The sequence below is a fragment of the Diplotaxodon limnothrissa genome, linkage group LG12 (genome assembly GCF_057381915.1).
Source record: "Diplotaxodon limnothrissa isolate DT_005_m linkage group LG12, D_limnothrissa_male_GT1.1, whole genome shotgun sequence".
Taxonomy (NCBI): Eukaryota; Metazoa; Chordata; class Actinopteri; order Cichliformes; family Cichlidae; genus Diplotaxodon; species Diplotaxodon limnothrissa.
The window spans coordinates 33,609,774-33,634,726 of record NC_140607.1 but is presented as its reverse complement, the minus strand read 5'-3'; the positions used below and the strand labels follow the sequence as shown (position 1 = coordinate 33,634,726).

General features: G+C 39.8%; 1 protein-coding gene across 11 annotated transcripts in view; it reads left to right on the top strand.

Moving 5' to 3' along the window:
* camk2b1 (calcium/calmodulin-dependent protein kinase (CaM kinase) II beta 1) overlaps positions 1-24,953 on the top strand; it is an 89,404-nt gene that overhangs the window by 19,461 nt on the left and 44,990 nt on the right. For 10 of the 11 annotated variants that reach the window (XM_085367511.1, XM_085367507.1, XM_085367504.1 and 7 more), the window contains exons 6-12: positions 5,992-6,064; positions 15,708-15,810; positions 16,222-16,305; positions 16,472-16,566; positions 18,754-18,876; positions 19,084-19,167; positions 21,379-21,421. In XM_085367511.1, coding sequence (XP_085223637.1) covers positions 5,992-6,064; positions 15,708-15,810; positions 16,222-16,305; positions 16,472-16,566; positions 18,754-18,876; positions 19,084-19,167; positions 21,379-21,421 — 605 coding nt within the window. Of the gene's footprint in view, positions 1-5,991; positions 6,065-12,550; positions 12,624-15,707; positions 15,811-16,221; positions 16,306-16,471; positions 16,567-18,753; positions 18,877-19,083; positions 19,168-21,378; positions 21,422-24,467; positions 24,564-24,953 lie in introns of all 11 variants that reach the window. The other variant, XM_085367514.1, reaches the window with a different exon arrangement.

Genomic DNA, 24,953 nt, shown 5'->3' with positions numbered 1-24,953 from the left:
GTTTGACTTAGTTTGTTTAAAGTGCTTTTACTCTTTAGCATCGACTGTGTAACTGATGGAAAAGGCTAACTTTTATTTTCTGAGGTTTCTTCGAGTTAACGAGGATGGTGAGGGTTCAGGTAATCATGAAACTTTGTTTCTTTGATATCCTTGGGTAAAACATCCCCGACCAGTGAGCTGTTTACACACTTTACTGTCATTGTTTGATTTGTAAGTCAGGAATCATCATCATCAAGTTCAGTAACTCTTGTTAATATTTTCCATTAAAGTAAGATGTTCTTCCCTGACACCATATATCTCAATCTATATGTCAGTTAAACCACAGTAATCGTGTTATTTTTAATCACGCTATGCTCCATCAACAGGTAAATCAACCCTGATATGGCCTGGTCCTTACGGTCATTAATTTTAGCACTGGGTCAAAGATTAGCTCATAAGATGGACTGGATATGCATTGTCGTCTTTGTGGGTGAATTGTTTTGTTTTTCAGGAAAACATTCATATAGATGTCAGCTGCTAATGTCAGCAGTTACAACAGGTGGCTAAGAGGCACTTATATCACTCACAGCAGAAAGGTCATAACCCACAGTGCTCTGTAATTTGTTCACTTTAATGCAAATGTACCCACTCACAAGTCTAAAATATAAGAGATTTTTTTAAAATCTTTATCTCAAGAAACGATTTATGCTTCCAAAAAACGTAAATGTGGTTTCGCTGTTTCAAATGCATCTAAGATTCTCTGCTTTTCAGAAACTTACAGTACGATAGAAATTGTATGAAAAGGCAAACACCTTACTTACTGTCATTACGATGGTCATATATATAAAGCAATACAGATATCCTATAAATATCCATGCAGGCACTTCCTGACTTTTTTGTTGGTGCTTATCAAATAAAATTGATAAAGGGGATGGAAACAGTATTTGCAGTGAAATAGAAGGAACACACAAGACGGCAAATCCAAGAACTAACTTGTTAAGATGGCATATTGAATTATTATCAGATAATAACGATAACATACATACTCATGCGGATTACAAGTGAATTAAAAGTATACATAATTACTGCCTTCTGCCTTTTTAGTGGTTTTCTTTACTCAGTTACACAGAATTTGTGATGAATATCTTGTCTCATCACAGAATCATTTTATATCGCGATACCACTCAAACCGTAATAGTATCATCTTGTGAGATTTTCTGATTCTCACGCATACTATAATTTATGTAATGAGGGTGATAGCATATCCGAGACATACAGAGAGAGATCTGCTATATATAAATCTGACTTTCATTCACTAAATTACCATTTTGATGGTGTCAGAGAAAAGAATGATGAAATACTAGATGTAGCTCTGTCGTGATGGTGCTTCTAAATTCAACAGGGGTGATTTTTCTTTTTTTCATTCTGTATTAAATGTTGTCTTTCTACTGGGCATTTTCCATCAGAGGCTACTGTCTCATTTATTGCATACTGGCATCTCACTGCGTGTGTGATGCTTTTAAACTAATAAAACAAAATGCACTTTATTTATTTTAGTGGCCAAGTAAAGGCAGCTGAACTATACTTCCATAACAGGATATAAAGAAATGTTCTTGTGTATGTTTTGGAATTTGTAATCTGTTTTGACAGCAGCGATGCAGTGGTTTACTCTTTATGTGTAGGCCGCCAGGCACCTGCTTTATCCTACAGTACACATAAACCCTACAGCATTTGCCACCCACCTTGCAACCCTTGAAATGTTCATTCCTTGCTCATGCACACATACACACACGGACTCACTTTCCTTTCCCCTCCTTTCTGAATGTCACTCATTCAGGCCAGTACCCCCCCTCCCCACCTCCACCTACCACCCCCACCCCAGTCCTCCCCCCTCGCTCCCTTGGAGACCAGCAAGAAGTGGGACTTTAATTAGCTACGATAATTAGTCTCACAGACCCCAAACTGTGCAGCATAACACCTTGTCGCCCCCCGTCAGAATCGAGTTTCTCTTAAGCAGCGTTTGATTGGATCGAGGCCATCGTGCTTTATTTGATTACAAATAAAGCTGCATTCAGGAATATTTAGGGAGCAGGAGCTGTGGCACACAAACATTGTTGATTTATTAAGTTGTTTTACGGTTAAGGTTAGCAAACCATTTTCCCCACACACTTTCTGAAACATCTTAAAAGTAAAAAATATATAAGGTGTGGGTCATGGATTAATATATTTCCAGATGACAATGCCAGGATTCTTTGGTCTTAGGTTGTGAGAGTGGTTTACAGAGCATGAGGCATCATTTTTATACATGGATTGGCCACCAAAGAGCCCAGACCTTAACTTCTATTGAGAATCTTCTGGATGTGCTGAAGTAGATTTTAGGGGCTTAGTAAAAAAAATAACACAACTCTGCATGGAAATCAATATTAAAAAAGCTTAAAAGTAGTGCAGTGAAATGTTGTTTTTTTTTCTTTTCTTTTGACCAGGCAGATTATGTGAGCTTTTTATACCAGCCAGCAGTTTAGTGAAACTCTCCGTGGAGTGAAATCTGATGCACATGCTCAGACTGTGCAGCCTGAGATTAAGAGATTCAGTTTAGTGTTTAATCTAGATTTGTTCCTGTCATAAGAAGGTAAGTTTAGTCCTGATTTGTAGATCAGCGTTGGACTACGCATCCTCACACCACCCCACAGCATTAGACATTAAATATATTGTGAACTTTGATTCTGTCTTGTCTTTAATATGCAAAACATTGCTCTGAGAATTTACTTTCTGCTTGGCTACAGTGATGCACTGCCACGAATGGTTTGCGCATTAGTTTCCATGGTGAAGTATTTTGAAAGGTTGTTTTGTTTGTTCTTACTTGTTTTTTTTTTTTCATCCTCATCTTTATGCAGCACAAAAAACATGGCAGCCAATCTATTTTTTCTATGATCCTCTTTTAAAAAAAAAACATTTTAACCATGCTCACAAGAGAAAGCACGGTGTAGTTTGAAAGCATCTCAGGCATATGAGAGGTACAGAAGGTGCCCCACGCTTGACACATTCACTGATGCTGTATTTGATTTTCCTCCGAGTGTCACTTCAGCTTCCTGCAGAGAACAGTGGGACGTTATAGCTGAAAGTGCTGAGCAAGTCACATTTTTTTTAGCCAGTAAGATGAGCGTTGCACTCCCCCCCCCTCTTTGCCCCGCCAGGAGTCCATAAACAATCACTCGGAATGACAAAATGGTTTTGGACAGTGAGATATTAGAGGCATGCACAAATGGATAAACAAAGGAGCAGCATGGAGACGCTCCCCTATTTCTAAATGCCATACTCAGTGGGTTTCTGTCAGGCCAAACACTGTGTCCACGCAGGCATGCAGTAAACTTTCAAATCACTGTCACTTTATATTAACTGACAGTCCAAACAGCAGCATCAGGAAGTGTGAAAAAGCAAATATAGAGCAGGTTATATTGAAGAGAAGAAGCCAGACGGTGTGGTGTTCTGTGCAGGTCTTCACCTCTTATCTGAGTAAGTCACAGGCATGTCCTTCCTGAAACAGTCAAACACAAATAGTTATCATAACCACTTAATGATAACTGTTAACTTTGTGACTCATAAAACATCTTTATCTGTGCTGTACACCCACCTATGCTTTTCTGCGGTGCTGCTGTTAAGTCCTTACTCTAGGGTGGATTTACTACATGTAGCGCCCTTTCTTGTTTCGTCAACCATTCAACTATCATGTATAGAATCTGGAAAACCTTTTAAAACATTTTTTTTAACATTACATGGAAAACCAATACATGCTTTTAATAGATTATAATTATAAAAATATAATATTTTAATTTTTTTAAAATTCCCTTTGTCATTAAAATTACACTAACTGCTACTGCAAAGTAACTTTCCTTGATTGTTATGAATAAATATTATATGTTTACTTTGTTTACTTTTACTATCTGACTCTTTGTCAGATGGATTGTTCACAAGTTAAAGTACACTAACAAAAATATAACCGATTATTATTCAACAGACTCTGGCTGCATTATGCTCACTATATTATATATTTTCAGCTGTATATATCTGATTATCCCTCCAAACAAGACCAAAAACCACCTATTAGTGACGTGTCAACATCTTTTTGTCTTATCTAATTGGAGATTAAGTATCAGAATTTCAGGAGTGGGACCACACCTCCAAACACGCACCTTCTGGTTCTTATCTATATAGGTTCCCCCAGTTCTAAAAGCTGTTCATTCTCGTGTATGTGCCCCACCCTCCCTGACCTTTTCAATTCTTTAACTTCTTCACTTCTATTTAGTACATGGGGACCGGCCAGGCCTGGGAGCTGCTGCCACTCCCCTTCGAGGCCTTCCCCAAACTGCGGCTCAATTAATGTCCAAACCATTCACCTTTTACCTACTAAAATGCTGTCAAACCTAAAATGAGGACGTGGACCCAGCTAGTGAAATGCCTACAAAATGTTTTTATTTTACTGATTTTATTTTTAAGGAAAATACATTTTAAGTAAATATTAATGTGTAAATCTGCAGGGTACCATCTAGTTTTTCTGTATTTAATATATCATAACATCTAACTCTTGATGTTGGGTGGCTCCAGGTGCCACACGAATGGAGTTTGGAAACCACTGACCTCCCGTTTAGTATGCTGCGGGTTAGAAATCATTTAACACAAGAGCTCAGGTCAGGAACTTGTGACTAGGGTTAAATTTTAAACAGTGCTGCACCGATCTTTGATGCTGATGATGGTCAGTTGGTTCATTTTGAAGTTCACTGCAGCAACGGTGCAATGCTGAGCCTGCAGCTTTTTTTTTTTAAGTTACTCTTTAAGATTAGAAAAAAGCATTATATTACATCTTCTAAATGCCTTTACTTTACATACTCAGGTTTCTTTTTTGAAACGCATTAAATGTAATGGTAGGATTACCATGTGGCTGCAGATTGCTTCCAGGATCAGGAAATTAGTGCAGTCAGTAGGATTTACTATAACAGAAATATGCCTTTTGGTGTTGACGAGTATCAAATCATAAGCTGTGTGTGTGTGTGTGTGTGTGTGTGTGTGTGTGTGTGTGTGTGTGTGTGTGTGTGTGTGTGTGTGTGTGTGTGTGTGTGTGTGTGTGTGTGTGTGTGTGTGTGTGTGTGAGTGAGAGAGCGGGCATGCACATACGTACTGTATATCTCTGATTCTCTCTCTCAGGCCTCCCACTCATTAGACACTGTGTGGGTGTGGATCCTGCAGGCTGCCTGTCTCCTTGCGCCTGCTATTAGTCACATATTCTGCACATTAAACTCTCTCATTGCACTAAGCCTACATGCACACACATTAAAATACAAACGCACACACATTATAGCGAGTTAGTTTCATGTGTCTCTCTGCAGTGCACACGCATGGTGATGTGTTTTCCTTTTAGTGATGGAAAAATAGCCTGACAACAGCCCACCAGTCTTCTATGATTCAGTTTCATCCTATACATAAGTGTTCCATTTCTCTTATGTATTATTATCATTTTCTTTCTCCTCTGCAGAACATTTTTATCTTCACTTTCAAAACCTGTCATCTTTTTTCGTTTCCTCCTCTCCTCTCCTTTCCTCTCCTCTGTCAGTGTTTGATGTGTTTTTTGTCTGCCAGGTTGTTCTGCTGTGGCTGCCCCTGTCTCTCATCATGTTTAAAGAAGCAAAACGAAACGTTTTTGTCTCCTCCACCTGCATTCACTCACCCATCCCTCTCCTTCCACCTCTGTCTGCATCAATCTCTCTTGCCTTCTCCTTTCTCCCTCCCACCTGTTACATGACCTCTCTTCCTCCTCCTAACCTGCCCTGTTCTCATCTTTCATTTTGTCTTTTCTCTGTCACTCATTTGGCATCCCTCTTTCTTCTCCTCCACTCCTTCTCTATCATTTCTCCACCTTCACCCCTCTCTATACATTCCTACGGTCCATCCATCTCCATCCATCCTTTCACTCCCCTCTCCACTCCCACCGTCCCTCCTCTCTCTGTTTTGTCTTCACAGTCACTGTATCCATCAGATTCTAGAAAGTGTCCATCACATTCACCAACATGACATAGTGCACAGGGACCTGAAGGTTAGTAAAAGTAGAGAAGCATCTGCATCCCTCACCCTCCTAACGTCCCCTTCCCCCCATCCTTTTGCTTGCTTCCTTCGTTTCTTTTCTCCTTCCTTCCTCCTCAATCTCGTCAGTTCGTGGTGTCGTTCCTGTCAGTTACTGGTCTGATGTCCGCCTGTCCGACTTGTCTCTTGGTATGCTGTTTACGTTTTGCTGTCTTATTGCGTCGTGTTTTAAATTTTAATTGGAGGACCCTGGCCTACCTCACTCACCCTCCCTGATCCATCTGCCCTCCCCTTTCTTTTCAACCTTTTTTTTTTTTTCTTTTTACAGCGCCCACATAACAAAAGCTCCTGTTGCACTGACTGACAGCCAGATCTATTAATGAATGCACTTCAACAAATGTACACACAGTCACCTGCAGCAAGCACACAACTTTCTGCAGGTGCAATAAATATCCAGGCCATGAAACCATCAATTTCTCCCCACCAGGCTCGTTAGGAAAAATCTACAGCTATATTTACTGTGTTCTTCATTGATTTTTTTTTTCTCTTTTTCTTCCTTCTTAATCTTCTCTTCCTTTAAAATGCCGACTTCTCTTGTATTGATCCCTGAATTTTCAGGACAGCCTCATTTAACCCCTTTATAGAGGTGTTACGGGATCTTAGGCTCGAAGACACACAGCAAAATAGGAGCCGAGATTATAAAACAAAGAATATTTTCCTTAATATTTTTGATTTTCTTATTAGATATTCAATCTGTCTCTTCCTGACGTCACCGTAGTCAGACTCAAAGTAGCTCTAATATAATAAAATGAAACCTTAGGATGCTGCTATAATATTACTCATATGATAATATTAAAACATCAGAGATATCACAAATTAAACCCACTTAAGCAAACTCATTTTAAACACAATTTCATTCTGATATGAAGTCTTAAAGGTGATTTCATAAACAAGTGTAGTGCCTTAAAAAAAGCTTTTATTCTAGACCTTCAGCCGTACAGTACGATGCAGGAGTTATTATTATTAATATTACCGCTCATTCAATCTCAGGTAATAGATATCAGTGCAGTATACTATGATATTTAGTCTAACAAGACATACATCGCTGTAGAATGAAACACTGAATTCATTGTATTTTAAAATGAGGATTTATGGTTATGCATCCGTGTCCATTTGCATAGTTCTCAGGCTATGCTGAGAGAAGGATTATGGGAATTCAAGAGTGTAAAGGCTCTGGAGACAGACTTGTATGGTCCTTCAGTAAGCCAACAGTGTGCCAAAGGTGTGCAATTCACTGCGTGGGTTGAATGGTGATTATTTGAAAATCTAAAGGAGGAATACTGAAGAGCTGACAAAGGCACGGTATGAACAAGAATAGTCCCATTACACTGCCTCTAAGTGGCTGTGAAAAATCTACAACTTGTAGATGTTGATCTATGAATCTCTGCAGGAAAAGACCAACAATCAGTGCAACAGTGCAGTGAGATCTCCACACGGTTGAGTCTACCTGTGGATATAAAAACAAAAAGGAAGAAAAGATGTTGTTTTCTTTGCTCTTTCCCTTGGACACCTGTTAGAGTCGCTGTCAAACATTGCCTTTTTGGGGGAGAGTTAGAGATTAGACTTTAAAAATGTAAACACTGCAACATTGAATGTTGGTGTTAAATGATAATATGTTAAGGAATTTATTAGCATTGCTGATGTTAAAGTAGTAGTGGCAATGGCAATGTGTATTGCTGCCTATAGACTGGAGCATTTAGGGTATCTGATTGCTGTTTTGAGCTCATGTTTCTCAGGTTTAGACAACAGTACAATACTGCACCTTTAATTCAAGGCACAGAAGCAAAAATAATTCTGACCAGCTTATAATTTATCAAACGCCTGCTTGAAAATGTACAATTTAAACCACAAGTGAAACATTGTTTTTGTTGTCACGTACTGTCATAGTAATGTTTTCTATCTAGAACCACAACACAAAAAAACAGGCACAAATTATTCCTGTCCTGTGGTGCATCTGCTGCTGTGATCTGTCGACCTAATTATTCACTTCCTCTTTGAAGAATATTGTAAATTGGACTAACTTGTTAGTTTGCAGCAGAACTACAAGCAAATGTGGCTTGTTAGAGCAGATTGTATTGCTTATCCACAAAGTGTACAGAAAGCCATATGTGTTGTCTTACAGTTAAACAAAGTTTGGCTGTGTTTGTTTCTGAATCCAGGATAATACTATATGCAAAAACTCCAACTTTATATTGATGTTAAATACAAATGCGCACACATATATTCTGTTTGATGCACAAGGATGGCTTGACGAAAGAAGATCTGTTCTCAATTCCAAGTTGTAACATACTAACACTTGCTCAGGACCTGTAGGTATCATATAGCATGCTGGTTACTCGCGTACAGTCATTTTACAAAGTGCAGGGCAGTGCTATTGAGCCAGTAGTCTGTAGTGCTCTGCTTCTGTTGTCACTGCGAGTAACATAAAAACAAAAGAAATGCAAATGGGAGAAGTTTGTTTTAAAACACGTACTTAACACTATGAAAGGGTGTATTTTTACCCAGTAAAATACCCAATAAACACTTGTGATTTGTACCATCTGGCACACCACCTACCTCTCAAAGCGAACTTTTGTAGTTTTCATTGTTGCTTCACTCTAAAAATGACGCTAAAGGGGTTTCCCTTGTAGTAGGAGTCTGTATATGATGTTTCAATGACCTGAAATAAATGCTGCAGAATGCCTGCAAAAATTGGGCATGACGCATGACATGACCACTCCTAACAATACCCAATTCAGGAGTGCTTGGGTTCATGTGGTTTTGCTTACTGGACGCTCAAACACACATACAGACAAGTAAGAGAGCTCAACAGCTGACAAAAGTGTTGGAGGAAGCTTGAAATGTGCATATGCACACAGTCTCTCATTTTGAATTGCTTACATACCAACATATTTATCCATGAACATGAATACAAAAGAGCACAGACACATTTCATGGAGAGAAGTTGTTTTAGCCTTGACCGCACGTTTACAGCCACATGCTGGTGTGACCTGCCTAGTATTTATTCACTGGGAGACCTTTAGAAACAAGACACAGGATTCTAATTTATACCCCTGAACTTTACAGTCTTGCCAGTCCATCGCTCTCTCTTTCTCTCTCTGTTTCTGTCTCTCCCTGTCTCTTATTTCTCTCATGTTATAATATTTCAGACTGGCCCGACTCGTGCTTTATTGCACTCTATGGCTGTAATTCAGCCTTCGAGGTTTAACATGACTGCAGTATCAAAACATCTCCCTCATTACAGCTCAGTTTCTGATAGTTGAAATCTTCAGCTGCTGCTATACTGATTTTTTTTCTTTCATTGTTTATTTGCAAGAACTTACTGAAAATTTAATTTGCCTACCTGTGCAAGTACGCTTTCACACTGTTGCACTGTTTACAGCATCTGGGATTGAATAAAACATCAGATAGCATTTTAAAAAATACTTGACTTGGTTCCGACTTCTCTTACACATATCCGGTTTCCAGGATTTTAACCGTATAAATAATGGAGACTTAAAGGCTGCACGCAAGAAATAATCCATCCGGCTGTGGTTACTAAAGGAGTTTGTGTAACGGAAAATCCCACAAACACGATAATGATGATGCTTGTGGTCTTCAGTTCAGTTTTTTTTTTTAATGCAACTAACTTCAAAATAAATGCCATCTGTAAGCTATTTTTTAAATGTTTGGTACATCTCGCACCAGTCAAAATTAATTCTTGAGGATGACCTTGAGAGCAGTGGAGAGAAAAATCCAGGATGTGTGACAAATTATTTGTTGATTAATTGCCAAGCCATTAGAACATACTGTCCTCAAACTAACGAAATAAAAAATGTTTAGAAAGAAAAATGAGGCCAGCTAATTTCTGTCTGACTTTTCAACAAACATCATTTCTTAACCCTTGGCAAGTAAATTCCCTTTGTGAAGCTTTGAGCTTCTCTGTGCTGAGAAATTAATAATTCATGCTTTTTCCGACTTTTGAATGCTTTGAAATATAGGAAAGGTATTTTCTTCTCATAATGTATTTATTACTCTGTATTATCGACAAGGATCAAGTGTTTTTTTTTTCCAATGAAGGGAGTTCATTTTCACCTTCTGACTGGCTGCGCAGTGGTAAAAAAAGGTGCAAAAGCATTTTCATAGTCGCTTTAACGATGCCACAGAAAATATGCTTTAGTTTCATTTCCCAAGTATTAGTGGTGAGAACAAGTGAGCCCAACTTTTCAATATTTCCACTGCCTTCACACTGAAAACAAGCCTGGTTTCAAATGTAAGCAGCTGCTTAGTAGGACGTGACACAGGTGAGGTGGTGAAATATAACTCAGGGTTAAATGAATCAGTGACGTTGAAATGCCATACTGCTTTGGAAAGATATCTCTGTCTTACTTGTTTTTCTTTTTTCTCATTTTGCAAGAACTGTCAGACAATAGAAATGAAACTTTCTTATTAGAAAATAATCCCCCCGCTAGTTTTAATGCTTTTCAATAATGACTCAATTTTTTTCATTTTGAATGAGAAATCAGGGTTGTTAGTAGAGACAAAAGCCCTTTCCCTTTGCACCCTCAAATACTGGTAACTGAATCTAGTAGATGTTGCATTACATTTCTAATAATACCATTTTTTTTTTTTTTATAATAGTAAACCTGGAATTTTGTTTCTCTCCTCAAAAGAATTTCTGTTTAAAAATAAATAAACAAATGAAAGGTGGAAAAACGTTGTCAGTGCACAGGAAGCATATATGCACGGTCACAGCAAAACATTTCCAACAGTACATTTGTGAGTGTGTATTACTGCGGCTCTGCATTAATTCACACCTCACCCTGCTGAGGAATATCATCTAATTTCTGCATACACTCACACCTCGATCGCCCCTCAGCGTCCCTTGTACAGTTTTTGGCTTTATTTTTAGTGTCTGGAGGCTTGCTGACACCAGAATGACTACTCTTGTCAGCATAGGCCAGCTAGACTGGCAGTAGACATGGCATTGATCCCAGACACATCTTGTTATTAATTGCACAATGACTCACTCCTTCCCTTACCTCCTTCATCAACGCTTTCTGTAGCCCCCCTTGGCCAGCCATTTCCTCACACCCCTCTTTCATCACTCAAAGCCTGCTGGCTAGTTCATGGAGGGAGGTGGGGTATTGAGAATCCGCCCTTAGCCAACAGTAAATGTGTTTCTTAGATTGGGTTGTCATCTACCAAGAATAGACCACCTAAGACAAAGATCATAGGCTGTATCCATTGGTTATTTGCAGATTAAACTGACTCAAAGGAGTCTTCTGTTGCATACCTCTGACCTTGCAGTCCACAGAGTCAAACTCATGGCTACAGCCAGCCCCCAAAAACTTCACTAATGAAGGTCAATGATGACGTCTGATATGCTGGAAGGTGTTTGTTTCACAGCCACAGTCGCCACCTAAAACTTAGGTCACCTTTTAAGTGAGAAGCTCACCAGAGATGAGCAAGCCTGAGCAATCCATTTTTTAGTCTTGCAGTCTAAGAAATTAATGTTATAGTAGGTATTATGCCGGGTTCAGCCTATATGATATCAGCCTAGTTATGGCCACAGCACAGGGGCGTCAGTTTGGGTAAAGCGTGAAAAGTGTTGATTATTCAGCAAGACCTGACTGATAGTCAGTCAGTCATTTTGTCTTGTGTAGTGTGTCATAATGGACAAAAAACATTCTTGCATCTGGACACTAGGTTGGTATATGTGTTATGATTGGACATGATGTGATCATGTGACCAGCAACATGTAATTTAAGAAGCTGTTATTGTCTGATGAAGAGCAGGAGTGGTAGATATCATCAGACATTAAAAAAGACTAAATTGGAGTCTTGCAGCATGCATGCTGTTTTTATGGACACTTCAAGATGTCCACTTTTAACTTCTGTGATGTTGACCAAAAGTAGCACAGAGAGATCCACCAGCCATTAAACCATTTATTTATTTTTTCCCAGCTGTGTGTAGCTACACCTGTAAACATCACAAAATGAAAGAGGAAGTGGAATAATGCCAGCTGGCCACTATCACATACACTGTGGCAGTGGTTGCCATTGTCGGTTTACATTCTTTGCTTGGAAATAGCCAGCTCCTCCTTCCTGATGACATCATGCGCAATTTGTAAGAGAGCCAGCATGATCGATAGTGGAGCAGTCTACGGTGTCTCTCGGTCAAACAGATGCAAGACTTTATAATCACCTCAAACAATCACAAATATTGTGTAGTCTGAGCTCGGCATCACATTTGGATCCAGTGGAAATTTGCAAAACTGAACCCTGATTGGCCAGTAAAAGGTCAAAGCAACAGAAGAGCCCTTGCTACCTCTTTTCTAACCCTCTTACCTTCCATAACACCCCCACTCCTCACCTCACACCCTACTCCCTTGGCCTGTGCACGCGAGTGAAGCGCTGCTGAGACTAACATGAGCCCCCTCCTTGGTGTTTGCATGCAGTCATTGCATCCAGCAGATCCTGGAGGCGGTGCTTCACTGCCATCAAATGGGCGTGGTGCACCGGGACCTGAAGGTGAGTAATTAGGATCACCTTGCTGTCCCTTGAGAGTTATATATTCGTGTCGGGGGGGTTGTGGGTGTGTTATTTGTCTGGTCTGGTTTGTCTGATTTATTATTGACAGACTGTCTGTATTATTTGTTGATGTAATGTCGCTTGCAAAGCCTCCTGCCTTCTGATCTAACTGTAAAACATATAGTATTTACTCAGATTTAGGTAAAAGCTTTTGCCCCCAGTCAGCGCTCCAACAGCCCCTTTAGGCTTTGTGGTGATGACTGAGGGACTGTTAAATGCTTTTTCCAGCTTTTGTCTGGCTCTCTTCTGTCGTACGCAGCCTCCAGCTCTCTGCAGTCACCTTCTTGTTGTATAAACATGACTTTCCCTGGTGTAAGAGGATTTTAGACATGCATGCAGGTCACTCCACCTGACCTGCGCCTTCTCTCTGTAACCTTTTTGGAGCAGGAATTTGTCATTTACACAGCTGTCCCATTTTTATCGATGGATCCATCTAAGTTCTACCAAGAGGATACTTAATCTGATCTCTGGTTCATTTACCAGATAGAGATGGATGTGAACTATTGATTATCAGGCACCCTGTGAGGTTTAGATTGACTTAAACGTGACAGCTCATTTTTTGTAAAGGCCCGTTAATTAACTTGTAGTGTTCTGAAGTTTGCCTGTGTTAGCTGACTGCCAGCTAGTTCAGTCCATTTTAGAGCTGGAAACAGTTAATGCATTTTCACATTGTTCTCACTGCTCTCAGGGATTTTTTTTCTTTTCTCAAGATGCCTTTTAGCTTTCCAAAGCAACACCTTAAATATAAACCATGTGTGAATAAGCATCAGAATAGAAACAAGTCTTTTACCTGTTTGTATTTTGCATTTGCATGCCTTTATGTTGCATCTTGTTTTACGTGATGCACCTCTGCTGTCCAGTAGACCTTTATGCAAATGTCAGGCATTCCAGTAAAGGCGTGTTGTGTTTATCAGAACTGTTGTGGCTCATGTCTTTATTTAGCTGACACACCTATCTGGTTTCACACCCGAGCGTTGGAGAGTGTTTCATGCAGTAGGTCATAGTGTGATGGCTGAGGACAGTCTGAGTCACAAGAACCCTCAAATTGGGAAAATGGGATACAGAAAATGTCGGCAACACACTGTGCACTTTCACGTGTGTGCCCCAAAAACCCATATCTATGTACAGACTGTAAAGCAGATGCTATATAGTGTTTTTGACATCTCAGAAATTAAATGTGTACTGATCCCAAGGCTATATGTCTATGTTGCTGGAAACCTCAGCAACAAAAGTAATGAAGGTAACAGGTCTTATAAGATGCATTAATTAAACTGTATCAAACTTAATTACTTGGGTATATAAGACATAACCTTGTTATTTTACTCTTGGATGACTGTTTTTTATGCTGCTAGTTTTTAAACCATCTATAAGATAAGGGTTTGCGTGTCTAGTGCAAAAAAAATCTGTACATATTAATCTCTTTAAGCATTTATGTCACTGTAAAATGAAATAGGAGCAATTTTCCTTCCACACCAGAGCAACATATTTGAAATGGTGTGCTTTCTTATTAGAGGTCTACATCCGTGCTGCTTTATCTAATGGCAGGAATGCCACAGCATCTCCAGATTCTCTACAGGCAAAGAAATAAAAGGGAGAAGAGAAAGCCTGGAATCATACCATTTAAAACACCCACTCATGACCTGCTCTTCAATACAGATTTTTCTGTCAGCTGTATTCTGTCCTTTTCTGCCCTCCTCAACCAAACCAGTTGCTAGTCATCTGTGTGCTGAGCTGTGTGTAGATGTCCAAGTGTATGTGTGCGCTGAAGAGATGGAAAAGGAAGCTGTGCCTCTGCCAAATGCTGATGGTGATTGCTGCTGTTATGTCTGAACGTTTGGCCTGCTTGTTTTGCATCACATTTATGCACCTTTTTGATGGAAGCGGATGCTTCATCGTGAATTCCGCCCACATCCGTTTTCACGGATTATCTTAGTGCTGCAGTGTTGGCAAGTTCTAACTCCCCATTTACAAAAGAGTAAAGCCTAACGAAGTGGTAGAGCCGGGAGAATGTGATGACACAAGGTAGGCTCAGAGCCTTCGGATTACTGCTTCACTCACTCAGTCGCTCTCTTTTACTTATGGCCTCAAAGACTGTGAAAGAACACTTTCAACAATCTGTGCTTCAAATACACAGTATGCCTCTAAACATATTAGGAGAGGGAACAGATAGAGGAAGGCAGAGGATGTGAAAACGCATGCTGCTGCATTGCAGGGGAGTCAGTGACAGAAATGCAGTCTAAATATATTGTCCTCATTCTCATAAAGTTTAGATTAGTGTTGCTGTCTACTATTTAAGGAAACAACTACAGCGACTAATTGGACGAGCAGAGTAACTTAACAGGTGGAGTTAAACGAACAGAGGGAAGGACTTAACTGTTTCTGTCTCAGATTCAGTGTACAGGTTGGTGCGCAAAGCCTAGTATTATCAAGCCTCTGGTTATCGGCTGAAATAACACAGTATGTCTATGGACGTCAATGGAAAAGTTACTGTATTTCCCACCAGAGTGCTTTATTTGACATTCAAGATTGTCAGTTGCTTTTACGTAGGCACTGATTAAGTGAGATTGAGAGAGATGTAGTGAGTGAAAGTGAAAAAGAACAGGGACCAGTGGGGATTGCAGCCCATTATTAGAGCCCTCCTCTGACAGAGAATAATGAGGCTGACTGTATTATCTGGGCCACAGAGATGGAGACTACAGGGCCACAGCTCATCACATGAGCCTGGGACTAAAAAACACTGAAAACCAACAGAGTCGCTACAGAAATGTGGACTAACCTTTATTGTATAATTTCCATGCATGTTGTTGAAATAACATCTGTTTCTGTGTGTGCGTGTGTGTGTGTGTGTGGGCGTGCACGCACTGGAAAAAAGTGAGAAACTGTCCAAACTTTTGCATGCATGCTTAGCTATGTGCCTGCAACTCTTTCTCCCTACTAGGACAGTTTATTTGTTTTGTACCCAATCCTCCATTTCAAAGTCTTAATGCCAATGTTGTTGTTTTTTTGTCCTCTTTCCCTCTTCAGCCAGAGAACCTGCTCCTGGCAAGCAAGTGTAAGAATGCTGCAGTGAAACTGGCCGACTTTGGCCTCGCCATTGAGGTGCAGGGGGATCAGCAGGCCTGGTTCGGTGGGTACAGTCACATCTGCATTTTAACCCATAAGCTATTGATGGGCTCACAGTGACCGCAGTGATAGAAACGTAGACTGGTAATGAAAGATAAATTTAGCTTCCAGTTCTGAAAAAGCCACTGAACAGAGGCATTTGCACAAGTCAGTCTGGCAATATCAAGATTAGTAGTGCTGATACACCCGTACTGATCAGTGAGTGTGTCTGTGGCATTTCTCAAGGAAGAGATTAGCCAGTGCTTCACAATCAACTCATCTTAAATCCTCAAGATTTCAGTCCTGTTTGGACCAATAGGTCATATCTTACTGAAGATTATGTTGCTTCCTATATAAGCTGATCCACAGATAGCACCAACACAGTCTATTGCCTTGAGCATGTCAATCAATTGTTTGGGGGGGGGGTTTTCTGCAGGATTTGCTGGCACACCGGGGTATCTGTCCCCTGAGGTTTTGAGGAAGGAGGCATATGGCAAACCTGTGGACATCTGGGCCTGTGGTGAGTTGTTCAGAGAAATATACACAAGGCACATATGGTATTTCCTAGATGATAAAAACTGAGAAACAAACTGTCTGAAATCCAGTTTCTAACAAAATGTGCATTTTGTGTGTTTGTGTGTGTGTCTGTGTACTTGTTTGTCCATGTGTTTTTGTGTGTGTCTCAGGGGTGATCCTCTACATCCTGCTGGTGGGCTACCCTCCTTTCTGGGACGAGGACCAGCACAAGCTGTACCAGCAGATCAAGGCTGGGGCTTATGATGTGAGTCTCCTCTCCCGCTCTCTCATTTCTCCCTTCCTGCTGTAATGCCCTCCCCTCCCCTCCCACTGCCCTCTTTCCTTTTTGGCTGCTATTACATAACTCAGTCACCTCATTCATATTTCAGGGGGTGCAAGGGAATGAGCCTCACCTTAGAACACATGGCATGGAGATCAGATTGAGCTCCATGTCAGACAGAGATAGTGAGAGAGAGAGAGAGTCTTCCTGAGTCTGGCAGTGATTCTGGGCTCATAGGACACAGTGTTTATGCCTAAACACAACGGGACCTGATGGGTTGAGAATTTCTTAACAAATTGCTTGGGGCTGTGTTGGACTGGCCTTTTGGTATCGTTAAACAACACATCCGCAGGGAGCCTGAGTGGCTGTAATGTTGGATGGACATCTACTGGCAACATCCTGAGGTCATGTGTGGTCAGGGAGCTGGGTTGTTTGTTAGTCCCTCTGTGTTTCTCTGCTCTGCAGATTTCCAACAAAGACATGTAAGCTATAAGTAAAGCTGCTATTTTAACACATCGGGGTGTGTTACATACAAAGTTGCATTTCAGAATTGTAATATATTCTAGATGCACTGCAAGGAGGGTAAGCCACAGAAGTTTCATTGCTGAACAGTCTGGATGTTCACAGTGCTGTGTTGAAGTATTTTAGTGGAAGGTTGACTGGAACAGAAAAGTTTGGATAGGAAAAGGTGCACAAGGATGACCGTAGCCTTGAGGATTTTCACGTAAAGTCAATTCCTCGAAAAAAGAGCTACAGCGGTCACATTTCTTATATCAAGTCTCTTCTGAACCAGAAGTATCTTACCTGGGTTAAAGAGAAGAAGAACCGGGCTGTTGCTCAGTCGTCTAAAGTCCTAATTTCAGATAAAAGTAAATTTTGCATTTTGTTTGAAAATCTTCCATCTGCTGACAAGCTTCATGGAGATGCTGGTTTTCTTATTCAGCAGGACCTGGCACCCCCCCTCAGTCCCAAAAGTATTAACATGACCAAGTTGTTACTGTGTTCAACTGGCCAGCCAACTGGTCTGACCTGAACCCCACAGAGAATCTCTGAAGATGAGGGGAAGGCTGCGATCAAAGCAGCCTTAGTAGTGCCACAGCCTGATTGCTTACATGCCTCGCCGCTTTTATTTATGGTAAAGGAGCTTGAACAAAGTCTTGAGTATATCAGTTAACTAATTAAATTGGACATTTTTGATTTTTTTTTTTTATCTTAATGAAATGTTTACTGGTGTTTACTGTGCTTTATTTTTTTTATCTATTTTTATTTATTTACTTTTATTTACTTTTACTTATTTGTTTGTTTTACTGGTTTTCTGTTATTCACGACCTATAAACTGTAACCATCAGAATGGAAACAAAGAAGGGTTGAAATATTTCACTTTTTTATTGAGTGTCGTATTTATGGAAATGAGGTTTTTTTTTTTTATTTAATAATGAAGAAACTGCACTTTTTCAGTATATTCAAATTTTTGAGCTACACATCTAAGCAGTACAGCAAACACACGTTCACTCTGTCAAACGAGAGAACGAACGTTGGTTCATCTACATGCATTAAATTTTGTAGTCACACTGTAAAAAAGCATGCCTGAAAATTAGAAGATTTGTACATGGTACAGATGAAATACTTACAGAGACATAACATCAAAGAAAATAACTACATGAAGTCATGATAAAAGGCCAAGGCATAGTTAGATTTGCTATTTAAAATCTACTGACTGCAGCATAGATTTAGGAAGGATGTAAGATTGCCATAAACAGCTGGAAATGAGAAGGTAGTCAGAACCACTAAATGTTTAAAGAAGATGAGCCTGAGCTGAGGAGAGCAGCAGAAAGACAGCTTAGAACAGAGCAGGCATCAGTAACGGCACTTATTAAGACAGAAAGGGGAAGAAAAGAAGAAGCTGGGGTAGAGGTGGGTTGCAAAGCAGCCTACAGTGCTAAGGATATGGTAACTTAGAGAGCCAATTGGATAAATAGAGATAAACACAGATATGTGTTAATTTTCAGATGGTGATTATGAAGGATAATTTTGCTCCCCTTATGTGAGGTGTTTAGATGAAGATAGGCAGCAGGTGTAATATGAAAATATGTTTTAATCCATTTAAAGACTATCTAAGGACATTCTATATCTTCTCTGTGAATGTGAGATTTATGTTTTCTCTGCCTCTAGTTCCCATCCCCAGAGTGGGACACAGTCACCCCAGAGGCCAAAAACCTGATCAACCAGATGCTGACGATCAACCCAGCCAAGAGGATCACTGCTCAAGAGGCCCTCAAGCACCCATGGGTCTGCGTAAGTGTCCTCTGCTTGATAGACAAGCAGACAAAAGTTATTTGTACACATCTGGAGTACACTACTGGGTGCCTTAAATGTAAATCTAAAGAAGGCAGACAATGTTCTTTTTATCTTTTTCTTCTCCCTAAATATAATTCTGTATTTGTCACCCTCTTCCTCTACCCACCCCACTCCTCTTCTTCCGTCTCTTCTTCCTTTTCTCAGCAACGATCCACAGTGGCATCTATGATGCACAGACAGGAGACCGTGGAGTGCCTGAAGAAATTCAATGCCAGGAGGAAACTCAAGGTCTGTTCGCATACTCACCCTATTACACTTCTTCCCCTTCTGCTCTAATAAGCTCTCAGTCCTTCTGCTGCTGTCCTCACTCACTTTTATTACCCCATTACTTTAGGGTTCACCAAAGTGATTCAAGAAAACATAAGTGGGTTTAATTGGCCTGCAGTATAAAATATAGCATTTGCTTCATCTATATGATATTTACATATGCAAAGTCATTTCAAATTTAGATTCAGTGTTATGCATGGTTTCCCTTTTACACTGATTTATTGCTTAGATTTTGTGTGGACGTAACAGCTTAGCCATTGGAGCATGACACTGTTACCCTGCTGCTTTTGGCCACTCTTGGCATGGCTTAAATACCAGCACATGGCAAGCTGAAGTGCAGGTGGCTGCAGGCAAATGTTGCACCATTCAACTAACATGCCAACAGCGTCAAACAATTGTCTCAGGCTTTTCACATTTAAAGTCAAGTGGCAAGGTTAGATGTTTTGCTACATAGTGAACAGAAACTGCAAAACACAACAAAAAATATAAGAAAATCAAAGCATGCACAGTATGAAAAGAGGACAAAATGTACAGACAATCAATCTGTGATTTAGTGCATTTAAATAAAAACGAACACAATAACAAATTTTAATTGAATAAATCCAATTCCAGGTTTATGTTAAATTTAGCATACTATGATTAACTTATGGTCTTCTGGATACTTCCTAAAGCAGGGACATGTTTTATGTGTTAGTGGTCAATAGAAAAAATCTACAATAACCTTTCTGCACACTTAATTTTTGCCGTCTCAAGTCAAACCAATCTACTGTTTTTAGCTTTTAGAAACTCTAGTCCATGACAGGAGGCCAATTGCAAAGAGTTGATATCCAGATTTAACAAGTCCACACAGGAAATAAGAAGGGAGGCCCAAAGCTGATGCATTTCAAGCTGAGAGAGTGGGTTTTAAATTGTGTGTCGAGCCAAAATTCAAAATTGACTTCTTTTTAGTGTGCATTGTCTGGTGAGGGGCTAAAAAACTGAGAGTGAGAGAGTGGAGAGCATCAAGAGGAGGGCTGTTTATTTTCAAGCTTTTTTGTGTGTACTTTGTTTTTTAAGTCTTTTTTTTCTAGATTTTACTCTAGTGTAGCTTTAATTTTTTGTAATATGTTGCATAAAATCATTTAGAGATGCAAAAATCTCCTAGACATTTACTGCCTGTTCTTTTCTCTTTAATTCTGAATTTGAGCTGGATGTTTCAGATGTGGACTTCATATCTATTTCTGACCTTTTAGACATTTGTTACTGCCACTCTATTCGCTCTGATTACAGGGAGCGAGAGATGTGTCATGTGTTATCTATTCTGATATTAGGCATATCATCATCCCATCGTCTGTTTGAAATTCCAAACCATTTTTGAAAAGTTTTCGCCTCCAGTTTGAGATGATTTCTCCAGAGAAAAAAAAGTGCTAAGACGAGCTGCTTTCCTCATTGTTCTTTGTTTTTTCTCTCTTCTGTTTTTTTGCTTGTCCTTTGTCTCCTGTCTTTGTATCTCACACATTTTTGTTTGACTAGGACAATACTGCAGAACATTTTCGTGTGCCAGGCTATTATACGGACTCACTTTGCAGTCATGCTGCATTTTATCAAGTAGTTTTTTTGCTGTTGATTTTCATAGCCTGGCCTTGTTGTCAGCGCTTTAGATGTGAGTAGGTCTGAGTGGGTTACATGTGCAGCTTGGTATTCTTTGTTATTGTGGAGGAAAGTTTTTTTTTTTTCTCTCTCTATAATTTGAATCTTAATTTGGGGTTATATCTTTATTGGTGATGAATTACTGTGTGTATTTTACACTCCACATTTAAGAAATCATTTATAAATCAAACACGAATAGTGGCCTCTTTCAATTGACTTTTACCCCTCAGCTGTAAAAGACTAATGGGGTATTATTGTCACCCTGCTGGGCGGGTGGTGTAGACACCTAATTTTGAGAGACAGGAGGCTGAGGGGTAGCACTGAAAGCTTCCAGTGTGACTTTCACCTGCTGCAAATCAGGATTGTTTCAAATGAAGACAGTTTTATTGATTCAAGCGGCAAATATAACACTTTAATCACCTGAATGTTGGTTAAATGATGGCTGTGACCAATCAATTGCTAGCAGAAGAGGGGAAAAATGGGTTTTAATTTCCATAAAAATACCAAAATCATTAAGTTTATGTCCTTTTGTTTTCTTCTCAGGGGGCCATTCTTACTACCATGCTGGTTTCTCGAAATTTCTCCGGTAAGTGCTTCTTGAATCCTCCATTTTTGTAAACCTACCATTCATATCTGTGAACCAACACCTGCCGGTATTAAAATTTCTAGAAGCAATTTTAAATGCAAACTTGTTACAGTCTGTTTGGGACATGCCACTATGTTGGAGGACTCATTCTTTAAAAAGTACTCCACCTAAGAACTTGACTTATCCTGTGTATTCACTATTGATCTCTGGTGCCTTCCACCACACATCTTTTCAGCCACAAACAAATTACTGTGTTTCCCACAGAATTACATTCTGTCTGTGAAAATATAGCCAGAGGATGGGGTGGGGGATCTGGTTAGGGTATGTAAGAAAAAGTAGGCTGTCCTAAAGTCTCTGTTTCAGATGCAAAGCTATTGTAGTAGAGCCTAGGAAGAAAATTGATTGGCAAAAAAAAAAACCCTGTAAATTATGCTCTATATACAGTTTGTGACAATTAAATAAAGGACCGATAATTGGCTCGGTCTCCAGTAAATCACTCATTAAGTAGACTAACTCCACCTTAAACTGTATTTGGCGAGCGTAGCTGTAGTTTTGCTCTGCAGCACTGATGAACTGCAATGTAGTGGCACGTGAACTACTCTACTCACTTTGGGTTCTGGTTAGAGTGACCCTACATTAACAGCAGATCCCTGGAGTGGATATATGTCGGTGGAGTTGGAGTGTGTGTGGAGAAAAACCTCTGAAGAGGTAGCTTAACAATATCAAGGGCTGTCACATCAGTGACCTGGTGAGGCTGCCGGTATGGAAATATGAGACAGGCTAAAGCCATTAGTATCTGGTTAGCAATGACAAAACTTTTAAACTGTGAAAGGAAGTGTGAAAAGATTGTCCACTAGTAAATTGGCAGCTGGTGTCATTCTCCCGGACAGGTGAAAAAGAAAACACATTGCTAGTTGTTATTTTATGTCAGTGCAGCCCACTCGAGTAAGGTATTTCTGTGGGAAACTCAGTTTTTATTTCTTACAGTGAGAAAAGCAAAGCAGGTAAAATGAGGCTTTTGATGTTTAAAAAAATGGTGGCATGCACCTGGTAAGCACAGGTAAATGTAAATATTTAATGACAGACTCATTTGTCTCTTTTTCAAGAGTTATATTTTACATAAAGATTAAAGAGCATGCTTTCAGATTCACATTTCCATTTCATTTCAATGCAGCTTCAGTGTTTCCCTTGGTTTTCTTGTGTATGTAGCTGTTAACATGTAATGCAGGATGTTTTTATGAAAAGAGCTGTTTTTATGTGATATTTTTCCAATAATTTCACATTTTAAAACCACATTTAGTCTAATAACAACAGCTGCACATTGTTTCTTCGCTGCTCTCACGTCCCGATGTCCTGAGAATATTTTCACACTCTGTAAATATGAGGTACAACACCTAAGACCATTTCAACCTGACATTACATTAACATTTAATGACAGTTTTTCAGCTACAGGAAGTGAATCACCCACAGCAGAATCTTAAAGTACAGCAACAATAGTTGGAAAATGATTCAGTCATTCTGTGTGTGTCTTTTGCACCACGCTGAACTGGAACAACAAAATGTGGGGAAACACTGAATTGATCCGCAAGCTGTTGATGTCTGTGTACTTGTCTTTGTATTTGTTTATATCTCTGTAATAATAACTTTATTGAAGTTTTACATGATCTTGAATCTGTGCTTTAATTCAAGCAACATGGTGTACTTTAGCACTCCCTCTTCCCCTCCCAAACTTTGGGAAATTAATTTTTCAAACTGAGAACTTTTTTTTTTTAACCTACGATGTATTAAATGCAGTAGATGGTTAAATAGGAACTTACTAGGTTGATTTTTATTGGCACTGTTGTGGTCTATGAAACGGGAGCTCATCTACTGTACAATGACAAAATATTTTGTCATTTACTGTGTATGAACGTTCTAGTGCTTTAATGCATTCAGGGTAATCGCTTTGGAAGAATTATACCCACGGAGTCTTCATTCTTGTACAAATGTGTATTTTGCATATATAAATGTGTGTATACGTCTGTCTATAAGCATGCTGCTTTAGTAAACATGACTCACAGCAGCTGATTTAACACTGCAAGCATCGGCATGGGAAGCAGTCTGAATATCCACTAAACAATCAGTCAATTCTTAAATCCCCCCACACATACACACATTGACCCAGGTGTGTGGCCTGCCTGTGCGACCGCTCTCAGAGACCTTTTTTCCTACCATTTTTCCTCTTGTGAGAAAGCAGTACTCAAATATAAGAGTAGGTCAGCAGGTGAATGAGTCAGAGAGAAAATGAGACAGAGTTAAAAAAGTAAAAAGTCAGAGATAGGCTTTCAGAGAAAGATAGCTGTGGCACATTACATCAAGGCAGGATCCAACGTCAGTGCTTTATGCAATGGCTTGCTGTATTTTCAGCATATATTATGAATCATGTGTTACACAAATCAGTTTCAGTGTCTGTGCTGGTACAGAGGTGGTTCTATTTCTCATCACATTTCAATGTGTAACGTACCAAATAAAGATGCTGTCAGGAAAAGATGATGTTTTTTAGTTTAGTTTTAAAAGCACAGACGCTACAAATCTAACACAAACTAACTGCGGCTTGATTCTGCATCATCATTGCCATCATCATCCTAACATTAACACTCTTCTCAGGTATTCTTTGAGACAAATGGCAAGATTTAAAGTGTCCCACATGGAAGTAAAGATTTGTGTCACTGCCTGATGTTTTTCTGTGGATTCTTCTGTCAAAGCAGCGACTCCGTTTATAAAAATGCTTTCAGTGGTCTGTGTATATAAATTAATCCTCCTTCTAAACTAATGAGCCCCCGTGTGTCTCCGCCCCTTTTGTTCCTCACCTGTTATTTCCTTCCCCCACCCTACCTGCCTACCTCCTGTTGTATCCGACTCCTCGTCAATCACCTTCTTACTAAATATCACTCCACCCTTTCTCCATCTTTACCCCTTGTTCCTCTTTCACCCTTTTCTCACATCCCTTTCCTCCTGGCTTTGTAACTCTTTCTTCACGTGTGACTGGGTATTTGACTCTTAACAGTGGGCAGCAGGCAGACCACCGCTCCAGCCTCTGTCACTGCAGCTGCAGCAGCTGTGGCTGCAGCCGCCGGCACCACAGCAGGGCTGGTGGAACAAGGTATCACGGTGGCTCACCCAGGGCATGCCACCCCTCCCACCCTGCCCCTTGTCTGCACCTGTCTTTGACTCTTTGAACTTCTTCTTCTTCTGTTTTCCCTTTACTCAATCTTCTCTGCTACCCCTCCCTCCTTTCCGAGCATGGGAGTTCAGAGCATGATGGCTGACAACATTGCTAACTACACCTCCCCTCATCTCAACAGCTGCAGTATTAGCTATGCTTCCAGCTAACTATTACCGTGTTTTACATACGACAAATGAAAGAAATTTAAGCTTTTTCCTTTTCACATCTATTATGTTAATAATTTTTAATGTGAAAGAGTTTTGCTTCTAAAACATGTCTTTAAAATACTCATTTAGTTTCTTTTTGATAACCTGTTATTGGACATTT